Here is an 18712-nt window from a genome sequence, read left to right on the forward strand (position 1 = left end):
AGCCTCAGCCCAATAGCTAGCAGTGAACGCGTCACTGCCACCGGCGATGCCTGGACAAATCAACATGGCCGAAAAAGGAGTGACTATTGCGATTGATGGTTGGTCTGGTCCTTAAAGGAGACCCATTTTAAACTACATGGCAGTGACAGAAGGTTGTCCAATGTTCTTAAAGACTATGGCCAGCAAGGGAGAGGAAAACTCTTAGTACCTACGTAACTTGTTTTGTCTTTTGGTCATGTTGTGTTGCATATATTGCTTGCTGACTTTCTCACTTATCTTCGCACATTCAATCATTCACTCCTTTAGTCTTCAGCCATGAGATAATGAGATCATCACTCCATCAGTCATTCTGTGCCTATTTGTCATTTGAACATTTTGACTATGTGGCCATCTGAGCCTTATTAGCTCCTATTTATCATGTTCTTAGTAGACTATGTGATGTTGTCAACTAGTCATGATTTGTATTTGTAATATGGTGCCACATTGGGGTTGGTAGTTTGAGAACTGAGATTTCTAAACCATATTGCAATTAGGAGCCAAATGCATTGCAAATTGGGCAAGCAAACTTCTTTACTATTTTTCATGTTTTCGTATTATCTTCAGATTATGTCTTATACTCTTCTTTACTGTTTGATGTGTTTTGCTAGATGCAACTTGCAATGACATGGGGGGACGAGAATCAATCTAGGACTTGATAAAACAGACAACAAATGGGCAGTATTCCGATCTCTTTCTTATTAGTTTTCTTTCTTAAGTCTTATTACATGGCATATTTTCATTTTATTTTATATATACTCGCCGTATCCCCGAATGGTTGTTTTTGGAAAATCCGGTATCCCGTGTCCCCGTATGTGTATCCCCTTCTTTCATCCATGTGTCTGTGCTTTTTGGCTTAACATTGACACTGCAAACATTACAGAAATCTCGTCAGACCACGAAATCCATAAAATCCTAGCCCAGGGATTTATGAAAGAGTGCAACATTAACAATTATAGGCACTGTGTTAGTGGGCGGCGGAGTCAACCGGAAAATTGAGGAAGGGGAATCACATATCGTTAGTTGTTACGAGAAGCCAAGTTGCGATGTCTCTCTCATTGTGGTCTTAAAATAGTTACATTGTTACATGTTTCCCATTACTAGGAAACTGTGGACGGTCTTAAAATAGTTACATGAGTCCCATACATGCTTACCATTACGAGGAAACTGTAGATAGTCCGTAGGGATGTCAAGCGGATCCCATAATAATTCCTTTTAAACCCACTAATGATCTGATGGTCCAAAAATTTACTTTTTCGACGAAAATGAACTATGAAGCTAGCTAAAACTAACTGAGTGGGACTTATGGACGTCAGTTATTTGGCATTTACATCCCTAATAGTCCACCACAACGCGAGAGACATGGCGACTTTGTTGGTTGTTTCGAGGAAGGTGGCCGACTCTACCTTCCCGAGCATTCGACCTCGAAGCTGGATTTATATAGTAGGGCTTCCATTCAATCTTGCAAGGAATCCCGACATTAGGGCAGCCATCACCTTTGTTCGAACATTAACCGGGCTGGGTATGTGCCTCTGGGATATAATGCATCAAGGACAACTCATTTTGACTAAGAGAAGAAGCTCATTCATAGGAGGCTAGAACCCGTCAAATCTACATGGCTAAACAAAGGAGTTACTATTGCAACTGATGGTTGGTATAATGCTCAAAGGCGACACATTTTAAACTTCATGGTAGCGACAAAGGTGGTCCAATGTTCTTAAAGGCAATTTTCATCGAGGGGGAGGTAAAATGTTAGTACCTAGGTAATTAGTTTGTCTTTTGGTTTGATTTGTTGCATATATTGCTTGTTGACCTTTTGACTTGTCTTCATTGCTAGATAAAAAGTAATTAATATACCTTTGAGAAGCTAAAGGAAGTGATTGAGGAAGTTGGAGCTGAGAATGTGGTTCGAGTGGTCATCGACAGTGCTTCAAAGTGCAAAGTTGTTGGGTTGATGATTGAAGCAAAGTACAAGAGCATCCCTAAATGGCATATTTTTGGTCACCGAAAATACTCTATATTACATGACATTCGTTTATTTTATATTATATATACTCACCGTATCCCTGAATATTTTTGTTGGGAAATGACGTATCCCATGTCCTTGTATACATACCCCCTATCTTTCTGTCCCCATGTTCATGCTTTTTAGAATAAAGCTCAAAGGGTGAAGGAGCGTTTTCTCAATGATCCGTGGTGGGATAGAATTGAACACAATGTTTCTTCCACCGACCCTATTTATGCAATGATAAAGGTTGCCCGACACGGGCAAGCCATGTCTCCATTTGATTTATGAAATGTGGGATTCCATGATAGAGATGATAAAGGATTCTTGGCTTCTTGCATCTTTCATCAACATGCTGATTTTATTTGTTCTCATGTTCACAGGTCAAAATACCTATCATATCTATCGATTTGAAGGAAAGTAGCATCATGAAGAGTGTATCTTGTATGGTATTATTAAAGAGATCCTTGTTTCCCGTTGGACCAAGAGGCCTGGCTCGCTCACTAAATCTAACGTATAATCTGAAGTGATACATAGATGTTGTTGTTTCTTGTTTGTCATTCAAAGTTCTCAACTTGAAGATGCTTGTTGATTTTATTTACTTCATATCATAAGTACTATAGTCCAAGTTGGATATGAAATCCTTGACCGTATCAGCTCCAATGATGACCATGAAGTTACATAAATGAGAAACAAATGCTTTCGGAAGTTCTATCTAGATGAAGATGATTTCAAAACTATCAAGAAACAAATTGTTGGCTTTGCTCTTTTCATGAATGCCTTTGAAAATCCAGCTATTGAAGATAGAGCTGATTTTGAACCTAAGCAATGGTGGGGCACTCATGGAGTAAGCACAAGGCTATTATTTTCATTAGCATTGAAGGTACTTGGGCAGCCTGAATCTTCCTCTTCCCGTGAGAGGAACTGGAGCACATATGGTTTCATCCATACTGCTACAAAAACAAGCTAACTCCTGCTCGAGCTTCTGATTTGATGTTCACACACAACAACCACCGTCTGCTTTCTAGGAATTCTCAAGCATATCGAACTAGGGCAAGCCAAATGTGGGACATTGTGGGAGATGAAGTTGAGACTTTTGTGGGTGTTGGCATGCTTGAAGGTGCAGATCTTCACTTGGTGGACCATAATTGGAGGAGGAAATAATTGATTTTCTCACTTGAGTCGCCCGCTTCACACATTCAATCATCCACTCATCCTTTAGGCTTCAGCCATGAGAGAATGAGACCATCACTCCATCAGTCATTCTCTCATTTTATATTTTGAGCTATTATGTAATGTACTTTTGAACTGCCTATTTGCCATTTGAACAGTTTGACTATGTGGCCATATGAGCCTTGTTAGCTCCTATTTATCATGTTCTTAGTAGACTATGTGATGTTGTCAACTAGTCATGGGTTGTATTTGTAATATGGTGTCACATTGGGGTTGGTAGTTTGAGAACCGAGATTGCTAAACCATATTGCAATTGGGAGCCAAATGCATTGCAAATTGGGTAAGCAAACTTCTTTACTTTTTTTCATGTTTTCGTATTGTCTTCCAATTATGTCTTCTACTCTTCTTTGCTGTTTGATGTGTTTTGCAAGATGGCAACTTGCAATGACATGGGGAGGGGGGGGGGGCGAGAATCAATCTAGGACTTGATAAAACAGACAACAAATGTGTAGTATTCTGATCTCTTTCTCATTTAGTTTTCTTCCTTAACTCTTATTACATGGCATATTTTTATTTTATTTTATATATACTCGCCATATCCCCGAATGGTTGTTTTTGGAAAATCCGGTATCCCGTGTCCCCGTATGTGTATCCCCGCCTTTCGCCCATGTGTTTGTGCTTTTTAGATTAACATTAACATTGCAAACATTACAGAAATCTCGTCAAACCCCGAGATCCACAATTTTCTGGCCCGAGGGATTTATGGAAGTGTGCAACATTAACATTGATAGGCACTATGCTAGTAGGCGGCGGAGTCAACCGGAAAACCGACAAAGGGGAATCACACATGGTTGGTTGTTATGAGAAATCAACAAGTTCCGATGCCTCTCTCATTATGGTCTTAAAATAGTTACATTGTTACATGCTTCCCATTACCAGGAAACTGTGGGTGGTCTTAAAACAGAGTCCCGTACATGCTTACCATTACGAGAAACTGTAGATAGTGCACAGAGATGTCAACCGGGTCCCATTTAATTCCGTTTAAATCCACCAATGATCTAACAGTCCAGAATTTTAGTTTTTTTTGAGGAAAATGAACTATGAAGGTAGCTAAAAGTAACTAAACGGGAATTACAGACGCCACTTATTTGCCATTTACATCCCTAATAGTCCACCATAACGCGAGAGACATGGCGACTTTGTTGGTTGTTACGAGGAAGGTGGTCGACTCTACCTTCCCGAGCATGCATTCGACTTCGAAGCTGGATTGAACTTGAAAACACAAAGCAAAATCCAAGATCGGCTTAGGAAATAATTTTTCTTGGTCAGAACATAAATTTTTTTGAGAAAAAAACATGGGCAACTTTTAGTTAACTAGTACTCCCTCCGTTCCAAAATAGATGACCCAACTTTGTACTAATTAATTAGTACAAAGTTGAGTCATCTATTTTAGAACGGAGGGAGTAAAATTTAAAGGAAAAAGGTTAAAATTTATAAATAGAAGAAAAAAAAGACATAACTAAAGTGGCTGGTCCAAAAACAGAAGAGCCTGCGTGGCCTTGGCCGCGGGCAAGCCTCTCTTTTTCCTCCTTCCCTCCGTCTAGGGCTTCCTCGCCGCCGCCGCCGCCGCCGCCGCACCTCCTCCCCCCTGCCGCGACCTCCCCTCTCCTCTCCCGCCGCCAGCTGCCCGAGCGTCAGGTGCTCACCTCCGACACTCCTCCGGCCGAAGCGCCCGCTCCCAGCCAGTCAAAGGTAATTTCTTTTTCTCCTCTCCGGCGAGAAGGTGCGATTTTTGGACATTGGCATACATGCTGATTGTTCTTTCTGACGGTGTGTGTTGATTCAAGGGCCTGCGCGATGGAGGTTGGTAACGGGGGCGATTCGGCCATGGAGGTGGAGGCGGAACTGAGCCCGTTCGCGGCCGCGGCCTCCGGTTCTCCGGTCCCCGGCGGCGTGGCCTCACCGGCGAGGCGGCTTGGCCTCAAGAACAGCATCCAGACCAACTTCGGCGACGACTACGTCTTCCAGATTGCTTCTTGGTAGGCAGCTTCCCCCTTTCCACCCGTACGGTTTGGCTGCAGATTCTCTTCCCCCAGTACTTCGGTTCAGATAAGAACAGAGAATGGCGTAGCTTCAGTCTAGCTTCCACCAAATTTTTCCTTCCCGTGGGTCATAACTGAATGAACCTGCTGATAAAAACACATGCTACAGTACTTGATATATATATTTGCATCTAATTTCGTACATCTTCTTGTGACAAGCCAGGAGATCTCAACGCTCGCGGTGTCTCTGTCGACGAACGCACTCAAGTTCTATGCTCCAGCAACTGGACAGTATTTGGGGGAATGCACAGGGCATACAGGGTCCATCCATGAGATTGCCTTTTCAGCCCCGTCATCGCCGCAGGTGATATGCTCTTGCTCTGCTGATGGAACCATCAGAGCCTGGGACACAAGGAGCTTCAAGCAGGTTTTTGTTTCCCCTGCTACGTCCTGATTGCTGAAAATTGATGCTGCTGAACATTAATATATTACATGAATGTGCGTGATTGCAAAATTTTGTCAGTACCAGATTCACATCTACATAGTTCCTTCTTTAATATATATGTTCCAGTTCATCGGTATGTTTCTCAGTTTCTGCATTGTAGTTATTTGTATTCTCATAAAGGCGTGAGGAATTAATTGTTAATTCTTGGGATGCTTTGTTTGGATTGAGGTTGGCTCATAATCATTAAGTTTGAATACGAGTTATTATATCTCATTGAGTTTCTCTCTGTTCTGCTCTGTTCACACTGGACAACTATTAATTTCTTTTCCCGTAAAATGGGATGACATGACGCAGAGCGCAACCTGTACAACGACATATGGAGTAGTGATTTTCTTACTAATTTTGGAATAGATCCATTGCATTTATATACTAATCCTAGCCAAATATGAATTCCTTCCACATTGACATAGAAATAACCCCAGTTCCGATTGTTGTTTTGTTTTATCGTGTCCTGCTGCCACTGGACATAATCTCTTCTACTTGATTCACTAGCATAGTTTTGATCTGGTATTTACATTCACTGTACTGTATAGGTAACTAGTGCTTCAGCTATTCCTAAATCAAAATATACTTGCATTTTCTGTATCCAACCATTCACTCTTCTCTAAATGTCTGCCAGATATCTTTGCTAAATGCTGGCCCCTCGCACGAAATGTTTAGCTTCTCCTTTGGTGGAACAAGTGGTAACCTACTTGCTGCTGGTTCTAGTTCCAAGGTAAAGGAGCACTGTTCTTTCATATATAGAGTCATATCTATAACAGCTTTAGTTTATCCATATGCACTCTGCACCTGCAACGGTTGATGTATGCTTAATTGCTTATAATATTTCTGCCTACCTTGGTACTTGTGATGGTCAATGTATGCTTTTAATCCGTGATGTATGGGTGGTCATGCTTGAATGTCAAACATTGTATACGGATATTGTATGCTGAAGAATTCGTGTTTTGTCGAGTTTATGTTCAATTTCTCTTTCGTTTATTTTCAAGAATTATAGTAAACAAATTGTAAAATAATTGAAATAAATAAATTCAAAGCCAGGCCACTAGCCCTTGGGATAGCATTCAGATAGAACTAGATATCCACCGAATACTTGGATATGGTTTAGACCCTAGCATGAGAGTTTCCAAAAATTGATTGTATGCTATATCGGATTGTGTCTTGAAAACTACTCCCTCTGTAACTTTTTATAAGACGTTTTTAGAGTCCATGACAGTGTCAAAAGATGTCTTATATTACTTACAGAGGGAGTATCACGCACCCATTAGCTCAACATTGTATTGGCTGGCTTCACTCAACATGCAGCCCAATACATGTGATTTGGAAACTAGATGTGGGATGCACTGGCAGTTAAGTGGGGCCTGCTAGTAATAGAAAAACAGTGGGACCGTTGTACCTTCTTCGTACGAACTCCAAATCAGGAAAAACATGGTTATTTCGCTTGGTTCAGCATGATGCCTGACAACGTATTTGCTACCATCTCAATTCAATCATCATTAGCTATATTTCTTAGGCCAGGTGTTGATTAACATGTGAACTTTGTTAGGACAAAGTATTGAACTAGCGAGGGTGGATGGTTGAGCCTTACCTGCAAAACATACTTCAGATTGTGCACATTTATTAGGCCAGGTTATGAACTTCGTGCCAATTCATCTCTATATGTGGGATATGCTAGACTTTCGGGTGAAGCAAAGGACGTATGCTCAAGCGAGTTGCTACCCTCAGCTGTGGTAGAGCTGCAAGCTGCCTATGAATTATCCTACACATCTGATTTCCTTGTATGATAGTTCATGTTTTCCCATAGCAATGTCTTTTTCAATCAGAATTTGTGTTTTTAGTTCATAAATATGTACATCTGATAGAGCAAAAAGGACAAGGTTTCATGAGGTTATTCAGGTTGAGTCTCACTCAAGTTGCTTGATTGTAGGTTCTGTTGTGGGACTGGAGAAGTTCAAAACAGGTAGCCTGCTTAGAGGAATCCCACATGGATGATGTAACCCAGGTATGCATTGTTCTACAGTGTTTTACATGTTTTACAATAAGACAAGCCTAACTTGCATACCCCATGTATGTGGATATCCTTTTACAGCAATTATAGTGGCAATTAGTGCTGTCACATACTTTTTTTTTTACTTGAGTGCTGTCACGTACCTTTGTTTTGTTGACTTGTTTAGTGACGTCGCTGTCTTCAGTGTTCATACTTTTGCATCGACTTCATATCAGCCACATGATATTTATCCACTATAGTTTCTCGATTGCTGTCTTCAGTGCTGATTTACCGCTCTTTGTTGGACAGGTTCGATTTGCACCAAATCAACAGAGTAAACTCATTTCTGCGGCAATTGATGGTTTAATATGCGTCTTCGACACTGATGGTGATATCAATGAGGATGATCATTTGCTATCTGTATGTGTTTTCTTCCTATGTTGTGCTTTAAATACTTATAATAGTTGAATTGCACGATATGTTGTCACTTGAGTACTACCTAAATTTATTGCACTATATCTATCAACTTTTTGGTGATGGCCCTCCGATGCTATTCAATAGGTTATGAATGTGGAGACTTCTGTTTCCAAGGTGGGTTTCTATGGAAGCACATATCAGAAGCTTTGGTGTTTGACTCATATTGAAACACTAAGGTAATTTCTTTCCACATGAAGTTAGTAAAAGATTCAGTTAACTTATTCATTACCCGTTTCGCCTCTGTTTTGAGAATATTTCCGACCGATTCTTCTCTGTTTTCACCCCCAATATTATGCATCCCCTACTTGTTTTACAGTTAATTAACAAGCACACAAGTTTAACATTACTCTGTTTGCTATTTAATTATCGCAGCACTTGGGACTGGAATGATGGGACTAGAGAATTGAATATAGAGAATGCTCGTTCCCTGGCTAGTGATAAATGGAACCTTGACCATGTGAGTACGCAAGACTGCTTAACCTATCTTGTACATTATGCTTCCATCTTTTTATTGAGTTAAGTATATGCTGATCTCTGTGGGTGTGGCTTTGCTCTTAGTTTTTTCTGTATCATCAAAAGGCGTGCTTGCAAGTACCATTTTGCCTCTACATCCTGACGAGTTGCGTTTTCGACTGTTTTTCCATGGGTGCATTTTTGTTGAAATGAGATTATAAGAAGTGAAGATCATTCTTCCTTTCAAATTCTTACATTTGTTCTGTTGACAGTTGGATTACTTTGTCGATTGCCACTACTCTCTGCCTGATGACCGCTTATGGGCTATCGGTGGCACCAGCGAGGGGACACTAGGTTACTTCCCTGTGAAAAACGATCCTGCGGGAATGATTGGTTCGGCGGAGGCTGTCCTGGAAGGAGGCCACACAGGAGTTATTAGGACCATATGCCCAGCTGGAAGCAGTCTTGAGAGCCTCGGCAAAAACAAGGGTATCTTCGGGTGGACAGGAGGCGAGGATGGCCGTCTATGCTGCTGGCGTTCCGATGACGTAGCAGCGACAAAAAAGTCCTGGATCTCCAGTACGCTCGTGTCACGCGTCGTCGACAAGAAAACGAGAATCCGACATCAGCCCTACTGACCTTCCAAGATTGATGTCTGGTCTCTCGGTTAACGCATCCATATGAGATTTGGTTTTTGTTTGTATCGAGGCGATAATGGCGGGTCCCTGATTTTCTTGCCAATTAACCATACGATCCTGTTATTGCTGTTTCCTGGCTTTACTAATTTTTTATGTTGGTAAATGAAGCATGGAGTGCGTTGGTCGTGATGCCTCCTCCCTACAATTTTCTCCTTTATATTTTGGTCTTAACTTATTAACTTTTTATACTTCTCTCTTATGTATCGGATATCATTCCTTTTTTTCTTTATTAATCTTCCACTTGTATAGTTGCATTATAACTGAACACTATCACATGCCTAGATTATTTTGTTATTTTCAGATTTTCTTTTGAGATATTTGACATCATAACTTGCAAACATATACTAAAATTGTGTCTTTATAACAAATACTTTTTAGGCTAAAGGCGTAGGTATGAGATTATTTATAGCTGTATAAAAGAAAATGTGCCCATGGTTTACAATTGTTATGAGATTATTTTCTCTTGTATGGAGAAATTAACTCAAATCGATGTGGCTCACTGTTTTTTATAACAAGTTAATTGCTGAGAAATAAGAATTAAGAATTTAAACCCCAAGACTCGTAGGGCTGTAGATCGAGACCACCTTTTTGTAAACTACCCATATATTTTTTGACATAAAAAGCGATGACTACAAGCTAATAAAATAATACTCCCTCCAATCCATATTACTTATCGTAGCTTTATGGATCGTAGGGAGTAATCGCCAACCATACTCCAAGCCAAAACCAACGCTCACCTACATAATCGCCAACCTAGTGAGAGATGCATGCTAATGTTCAGAGGTTGATTTTGAAACCAGGATGTAAAAAGAATATAGTTTTTTTAAAATTATTCAAATACACATCCATAATATTTTTTGAACATCAATACAGACACAAGCGCTCATATACACGCGCATACACTCACCCCTATGAAGGTATACACGCACACCCTACCCGTATGAACATCTCCGAAAGACTGAGCCGACATATCATCTTGAAATTTACGAAGTCACCGTAGACACCTCGTCGTCGACCGGAATGTCTCCTCCCACTGAATGTGCATCGCCGGAAATCCTGAAATAAATCCAGGAATAAAAACGAGCACCCGGATTTGAACCCTGATGGGCTGGGATACCACAGTCCCTCTAACCATCCGACCACAGGTTGGTTCACAATACACATCCATATTGGTGTGTGGATTTCAAAATCAAATTTAAGGCATGAAACAACAATCCATTTAATACTAGATGCCGTGAAATGAAACACGTGAAATCTCTAAAATTCTTGTTGAACCTCTTAAAATATGTGGGAAGCCAAAAAAAAAAAAGATCTTCAAAAATCACAATGGTGCAAAATCACATCGGGAGAGTTCATCTTCATCACCGTCACCTGCCGGCGGCGACTGCTCCCAGATGGCTTCCCTGCTCATACCGCTGCTGGGCCGCGTGGCGGCCAAGGCCGGCGACGCGCTGGTGGCCGAGCTGCTGCGGGCGTGGGGGCTGGACAAGGCCCGCCGGAAACTGGAGCGCCACCTCGCCGCCGTCCAGTGCATCCTGCTGGACGCCGACGCCAAGAGCCGCACCAACCCCGCCGTCAGCCGGTGGGTCAAGGACCTCAAGACTGCCGCCTACCAGGCCGACGGCTTCCGCTACGAGGCGCTGCGCCGCCGTGCTGCTGCCCAGTTCCACCGCTGCTCCACGGCACGCAAGGTTTGTCCTTGTCCTACCTTCTACCTCGGCTGGCCATATTTTCATTGTCAATTTAATAGTTTAATTTGGAAATGGAAGCCTTTCAATTTCAGTTTATTTGTTTTCAATTGGAAATGCAAGTCTTTTTAGTTTCAGTTTAAGGTTTTAATTGGAAATGCAAGCCTTTCAATTTCTGTATAGGGCTTTCATTTGGAAATGGATCGGAAGCCTTTAAATTTCAATTTGTTTGTTTGTTCGTTTTCATTTCAGGTGCTGGGCTATTTCACAGTCGACAGCCCACTTCTTTTCCGTCTTTCCATGAGTAGGAAGATGAAGGATGCACTTGAGATGATAGATGAACTGGTTGCGGAGATGAACAATTTCCACTTCCTACGACGTACCGAGGCACCAAACATTGTCCATCCGCAAACACATTCTTGTGTCGATGAATCAGAGATCATCGGCAGACAAGATGACAAGGAACAAGTGGTGAAGATATTGCTCGACCACTCCAACAACAGTAATGATGGACATAATGTCATGGTGCTCTCCATAGTTGGCATGGGGGGAATTGGTAAGACCACCCTTGCTCAACTTGTGCACAATGACCAGAGAGTGATGCACCATTTTGAGTTGGTGATATGGATCTGTGTCTCTGACAAGTTTGCTATCCAAGAAATATATAATCCGATCTATAATAGAATTGGCCACACTGAAGAAGTGTGGTTTGACTCAGACTGAGGCTCTGCACAAGGAGCTTAGTCGGGTATTGGGCAAGAAAAGGTACCTCCTAGTGCTGGATGATGTTTGGAATGAAGATAGACAAAAGTGGGACGATATGAGATCATTGTTGTGCTCACATGCTGGCTCAGGTAGTGTTATAATTGTGACATGCGGCAGCGAGCAAGTTGCTTCTATCATGGGCACACTCCCTCCACATCAGATATCACTTCTAAACGAGGATCAATCATGGGAGCTTTTTCACAAAAACACATTTGAAAGGGAAGCAGAAAAGCAAGAGGAATTAGTTTCAATGGCTAAAAGTATTCTCCACAAGTGTAAGGGATTGCCTCTCGCTATCAAGACCATAGCAGCTTTACTTCGTTCGAAGCATCACAGTCAGTGGTTTTCTGTTTTGGATAGTGATGTCTGGAAGAATGACATCCTCACGGCTGGGATTGTACCCGCACTACAGCTAAGCTATGATCACTTGTCACCAGAAGCAAAGATATGCTTTTCCTTTTGTGTTATTTTCCCCAAGGATAGCCTGATGGATAAAGACATGTTAATCCAGTTATGGATGGCAAATGACTTTATTGCATCAGAAACAAGAGGCCAACAAATTTTTGATGTGCTAGTTTGGAGATGTTTCCTCCAAGATGTGGAGATTCAAGAGAATCTAATCTCCAAATTTCAAGATGGGTTCATCCACCGACCAACTACTTGCAAGATGCATGATCTCATGCATGATCTTGCTGAGTTCGTAAGTGGAAATGATTGCTCCATTTTACGAGAATCTTCATCATGCCAAGAAATTCTGCAAGGATCAACAGATAGTTCATTACAGCACGAGGTTCGACATTTGTCACTTTATTATGTCTTTGGTAATACTATTGGAGCCATGGAGGAAATTCCAGCTCCCCGACTCCGCACATTATTAATCCAAAAGGAGCTGGAGCAGATTCAGACTCCTTTTAGTATGGCGAAGTCAAAATTTGTGTCCTTACGAGCATTGAAGACATTCTCAATCAAGACACATATGACAAACTTAAAGCATCTTCGCTATTTAGACTGTTCTTATTCTGGTATATTTGCACTACCTGAAGCCACTACCATGTTGTGTAGCTTGCAAACATTGAAGCTCATTGGTTGTGAAAAACTTAAGAAATTACCTGAAGGCATGAGATATATGAGTAGTCTCCGGCACATCTTCCTCATTGGGTGTGATAGTTTGGAGCGCATGCCACAGGGTATTGGTCAGCTGAATTCTCTACAAACATTGACAAGTTATGTCATTGATAGTGATACAGGGTGTGGAATTGATCAACTCAAATATTTGAATCTAGGTGGCGCCCTTTCTTTGACTGAGCTGAGAAAAGTGCATAGTGCAGAAAATGCTAAACAAGGCAGCATCTCTACCAAGCATAATTTGAAACGATTGTCACTCGATTGGGAAAATGGACCTTCTTCTAGCACACATGTTGGATATGAAGTACGTAATAATGCAGAAGGAATATTAGAGGCCCTTCGTCCTCACAAAAGGCTTGAATTTTTACTGCTATTTAACTATACTGGTGTTAAATTGTCATCGTGGATGCACAACTCTACACTGTTGGAACATCTCAATGAACTTTCTCTGAGTGGATGCATGAACTGCAAGGATCTTCCACCATTATGGCTACTGCCCTCTCTTGGGTACTTGGGTTTGGATGGTTTGGATAGCTTGACAAGTATATATGTTGGTAACGATGATACAAACAATGTGGAATCCTGTATCTCTCCATCACCCTTCTTTAATAAATTGGAAACCATGATAGTCACCAACATGCCTAAGCTAGAGAGATGGCACCAGGAGGTGATAGGACAAGTAGCGGTTGTATCATTCCCTGTGACACCCCAAAATTTTGACCTTGTTTCATTAATTAAAATTTTGCCAGGAAACTAAAACTTTGATTTTCTGGGCTCCCTTTTTGATTTTTGAACCTTTTCTCCCTTGCTATTATGGAGTTTTCCCAAAGAGAAAACTTTTCAAATATGTTATTGGACTTGTTTAACCTCTCAAGAAAAAAACTTTTCTTTTATTAGTAGAACTAATTACATAATTAATCTGCTTGATCTTTATTTTTTTGAAAAATAGTTTTTCAAGGTTATATGGCCATATTTGAACTACAACCATTTGATATATTTATCTAAAAATCCAACCAAAATTTGGAGATGTCATGTGATGTTTTTGAATCACTTTTATACAAAAATATCTCTTATTCTTGAAATATTTTGAGCTCTACACCCAATTTTCTTCTCTGGTCCAGAGAGCAACCTTGCACTACAACCCTTTTAAATAATTCTTTCTAGCCTCCACCAAAATTATGGGATGTCAGTAGAAGCATATTATTCAGCTTTATGCAAAAACCCAGCTATGTTATTTGAAAAATTTGAGTGAATCATCCTCATTTCCATTCTGGTCCAACTTGAGGTTTTGTACTACAACTATACTTTAACTTGCTCCTTTTGCTGTGATTCCTTTTCCTACTTGTAGACCACCCTACTAAACCCCTAAGTCCAGGAGAGTGGACCCATTGGATGATTCTAAGTGCTTGCAACAATGCCTTTTGCTTTCTGTACAGAATTGCAGTTTTGCAAAACTTGCACTAGCAAGTGTCTCCTTTATGCAAACTAACTTCACCACTCCCTCTTGCATCCAAAGAGACACTGACCTGGAAGATTTGGCCCCTCCAAGAATAGCCTAGGTGCCTTTGGCATTTTGACAAACACCTAGAGTGCATGGGCTGAATTGGCATGATCTCAAGCCTACATTGTGAACTTGACCACATGACCAAAACAACTTGTCCCTTGAGTTTCCCTCTACCTATAACCTAGTTCTGTGGCTTGCCAGACTCACCGGTGACCTGTAGCATGCCACGACATTACGCCGAACACCTTCAGTGCATGCTCTGGACGCGCCCAGAGCGCGCATATTGCAGCCGCGCGCCCGAGCCGACACGCTGGCCCCCACGGCTTTGGCCCGCTCTGCAGCACCACGCCACGTGCTCCCCTCCTTGCAGCAACGCGCCAAGCAGCCCCCGCCGCGCCCGGCAAGCCAAGAGCTAGCCGCCGCCGCCGCCCGACAGCCCCTGCTCCGTTCAGCACCGCCCAAGCCACCCCGGCTCGCCACTTGGCCCCGGCACAGCCCAAGCTCATCCTCAACCTTGTCCGCTAGCTCTCGTCGTCACGACGCCCCGCGGCTACAGAAAGACGGTCGCCGGCGACCTTATCCGCGGCCACCGTCGGAACCGACCCCGAACGCCTATTTAAGGAGGCCCCCGAGCATGTTCCGTTCGCAGGCGGCCTCAGTACACTCCCCCAGTCTCCCCATTGCAGCCAATCGACCTGAGGAGGTCGTCTTCCCCACCTCCGGCAGCAGCAGCGGCCGCCGCCATGGCCCCAGCTCTCCCAGCGCCACCAGGGCCTCTCCCTCCCAATTCTCTTCGCCAAGAACACCTCCTCCCCTCCAGGAACCCAACCCCCCACTTGATTTTGATCGGGAACCACATTCACCCCAAAACCACTCCGTCACCGAAGCTCCCTCCGCCGCGGAGCTCGCCGCCGACGAACCCCTCCGTCCCCGCCGGCCAGTCGACCACCGGGAGGACCGCCTAGGAGAGGTGGATCCATCCCTGGCCTCGGATGCCCTCGAGGAGCCTCCCTTCGCCGGCGACGATCGCCGGAGCCCCGCCTCGCTCGGGCAGAGGAGGGAGAAGGGGCGCGGCGACTGGTCAAACCTGACCAGTGGGCCAGGCGGGCCCACTGTCAGCGACCCACCCCGCCGCCACGCGTGTTAAGTGAAAGCGTAAAACCACGAAGTACGTTTCCTCCGCTCCGAAAACGTATTCCAGTCTGAAACGTTTTCTTTTCTATTTTTATTTTAAAAACAGATTTTTACCAAATCTTTGACTGGCTTTATCTTTTTAAATATAACCCCAAATGAATTAATTCTTTTTCCTACCTCTCTCAAATATTGTCTAGTTTATTTTAAGATTTATTTGAAAATTTTTTAAAACAACTTTTGGTGCTGTTTTTATTTTGTGTGTTAATTCTTTATATTGCTAAAATAGGATTTTTGAAGAGAGGAGAAACTTTCAAAAGTTTTGAAGTACACCCTGACTTAACACACATTGAAGGCAAGCATTCTGAATCCCGGCATAATATTTTGGTGTGATCGTTGATACATTTTTAACACCACCGCATTTCGAAGGACTTGTTATTTCATGTGATATGATCATATGCATGAGTGCATAATAGTGATTTCCATGCTGTTGGAAATAAACACACTTATGATGATAATCATCCTCATGTGTCTTGCATGCATGCCGGAAAGGAATCCGGGAAAGCCTCTGCCTTGGGTAGGTGTGAGCTTGTCGCCGGCCTCCGTCGGGACGGGTATGTCCGGTATGGCATAGTAAGATATAATGAGTGTTGATTGGATTGGTTGAAGTATATTTGTTATACATGTTATGCAGGAAACTATAAACCTCCTGAGTCGACCGTAGATCAAGTCTTGTTCCAGCAACCCCCACACTTGTTTCGTGCTACCACTTGTCCCTGCCACAGGTAGGGTACGGTTCAGTAATTTGTCAACCCCTTTCTAGCACACACCGTACAGAGGGGCCGGGATGAGGATACCACGGCCATGGATTAAAGCCAGTCATCCGGTCAGGGGGCATGGGTGTTTCGGTTGTAGCCGAGGGGGTAGCTCCCCCAGTTTTGCGCGCGGTATAAATTTTGTGATCCCATGCTAATCAAGGTTGTAGCCTCCCCACTTAGAGTTTTGCTTAACGGGTGTCGTGGGTGATTCCAGACACTGGTAAGTTAAGCTGGTGTGTGCAAGTCAGGTGTGTTTTCATTTAAAAGACCGTAAGCGGAATTAGTCCCGATGGACTAAAGGAAATCCGTTACTCGTGGGTAAAGAGTACACCCTCTGCAGAGATTAAAACCTATTCGAATAGCCGTGTCCATGGTTAAGGATTACAGTCTGGGACGGGTCAAGTGTCGGTCTTAGTGTCGGTCTTCGGAGGTGATAACTGTTAAACCAGAACTGGAATACTACTGGTGACTTGTGATAATTATGATGATTATTATTTTTGACTAACCCGTGATATTATTGTTATTATCGAGTATCTCCGGGATGGTTCTACCTCCGGGATATTCACTATGATTGTTTATTTTAAAGCCCTTTATGTGGTGTCGCTCAGACGCCCGACTGTGGCATTTCTTTTAAAGCCCTTTATGCGGTGTCGCTCAGACGCCCGACTGTGGCATTTATTTTAAAGCTCTTTATGCGGTGTCGCTCAGACGCCCGACTGTGGCATTTATTTTAAAGCCCTTTATGCGGTGTCGCTCAGACGCCCGACTGTGGCATTTCTTTTAAAGCCCTTTATGCGGTGTCGCTCAGACACCCGACTGTGGCATTTATTTTAAAGCCCTTTATGCGGTGTCGCTCAGACGCCCGACTGTGGCATTTCTTTTAAAGCCCTTTATGTGGTGTCGCTCAGACGCCCGACTGTGGCATTTCTTTTAAAAGCCCTTTATGTGGTGTCGCCAGGACGCCCGACTGTGGCATTGCTTGTTATTTGTTTCATATATTTTAATACTACTATGTAATTGCATTGTTATAAATAACTTGCTTGCATGCATCAGAGTTTTATTTATCTTTTGTGACTGACGTCATGAGCATAAATATTTTCAGCACATCATGGTTATATTATACCTGTGTTCATAATGTTTGCGAGTACATTCAAAGTATTCACTGGCTTGTCCCTGGCTATTGTCTTGGCCAGATTTTCTTGCACGGAGAGGAGTGACGCGATGACAGCCCCGGAACCTAAGCAATGGAGATAGCAGCCTCGCGAAGATAGGAGTTAACCTGGTCAGCTGTTCCTGTGGGAATTGGAGTCCCATAGACACTGATGATCCACAAACCGCTTCCGCCATCAACCACTAGAAACCATTTGTTGTACTCACAGGCCAGAATGGTCTTGTACTGCATATTTTGTATGTTGCTTGGAATTTCTGTATCAAGTTGGAGCCTCATCAGCTAACAGTAATCCTGGGGCTGATGAGCACGACGGTCTTTTCTGGAAATTTATTACCCGGAAAAACCGGTCGTGACATTCCCTCAGCTCAAGAAGCTAACTATTTCTGAATGCCCAATGCTAGCAAGCATGCCCAAAATGCTCCCTTTGCTTGAAGATCTACTAGTGAAGGAGGCAAGTGACATCCCTCTTTATCATCTGATGAATCTGGCTGCGCAATCTAATCTTGAGTTTAAAGGCGACATTTCGGTGGAACCTTCAGTTGGTTGGCTGCCTGTTGGTTGCCTTCATTTCTCGAGGCTTGGTGACTCTGACGTGAAACTGAGACTCCATGATTTGAGGGAAAATATTGAGTGCTTTGAAGAGGAGCTGAAAATAATACCTAGCAGATTTATCAAGAACCTTATTATATCGGGTTCCGACTGTCTTTTCTCATCTGAACCATCCCAAATACAACGGAGTATATGGAATCATTTTGGTTTTATGGATCTTGAAAGTATGTGGATATGCAACAACAATATAGTACAATGGCCGGCAGCAGAATTGAGAAACTTGAATCTTCTTCGACATCTACACTTGTCTTGTTGTTCCAACTTAACTGGTTCACTCCCGTCAACAATATGCGATGGCGAAGATGTCATGCCTCCCCGACTTCAGTTTCTTCTAATATCATATTGTGAAAATTTGCACAAGCTTGTCCTCTAAATGGAGAGACAAGTAATAGTTTATGTCGCTGTACTAGTGACAGTGGCAGTCTCAACAACAAACCTGCAGCTGAGAAATGGATGAGCATTCATGTGCTGACATTGAAGAGAAGTGATCAGTTTTTGGTAAAGTAAGAGATAATAAGAAGCTAAGTT

The 18712-nt window shown here is 42.7% G+C and overlaps 1 protein-coding gene and 1 pseudogene across 1 annotated transcript; both read left to right on the forward strand.

The window, feature by feature from the left end:
* Positions 1–4756: 4756 nt before the first annotated feature.
* LOC119330263 (WD repeat-containing protein GTS1-like) lies at positions 4757–9633 on the forward strand. Its single transcript, XM_037603371.1, has 9 exons — positions 4757–4966; positions 5062–5253; positions 5476–5683; positions 6381–6476; positions 7686–7760; positions 8055–8165; positions 8307–8398; positions 8595–8679; positions 8948–9633. The coding sequence occupies exons 2-9, from the start codon at positions 5072–5074 to the stop codon at positions 9311–9313; spliced, it is 1215 nt and encodes a 404-aa protein (XP_037459268.1). The 5' UTR covers positions 4757–4966; positions 5062–5071; the 3' UTR covers positions 9314–9633.
* Positions 9634–10729: 1096 nt separating this feature from the next.
* LOC119329779 lies at positions 10730–18557 on the forward strand (annotated as a pseudogene).
* Positions 18558–18712: the final 155 nt, after the last annotated feature.

This window comes from Triticum dicoccoides, chromosome 7A (genome assembly GCF_002162155.2).
Source record: "Triticum dicoccoides isolate Atlit2015 ecotype Zavitan chromosome 7A, WEW_v2.0, whole genome shotgun sequence".
NCBI classification, from domain to species: Eukaryota; Viridiplantae; Streptophyta; class Magnoliopsida; order Poales; family Poaceae; genus Triticum; species Triticum dicoccoides.

Bases quoted from the DNA above. Each gene is read 5' to 3' on its own strand.
- LOC119330263 (XM_037603371.1), top strand. From the start codon at position 5,072: ATGGAGGTTGGTAACGGGGGCGATTCGGCCATGGAGGTGGAGGCGGAA. The intron at 5,684-6,380 runs GTTTTTGTTTCC...AATGTCTGCCAG, and splicing joins ACACAAGGAGCTTCAAGCAG to ATATCTTTGCTAAATGCTGG. The intron at 8,680-8,947 runs GTGAGTACGCAA...TTCTGTTGACAG, and splicing joins ATAAATGGAACCTTGACCAT to TTGGATTACTTTGTCGATTG.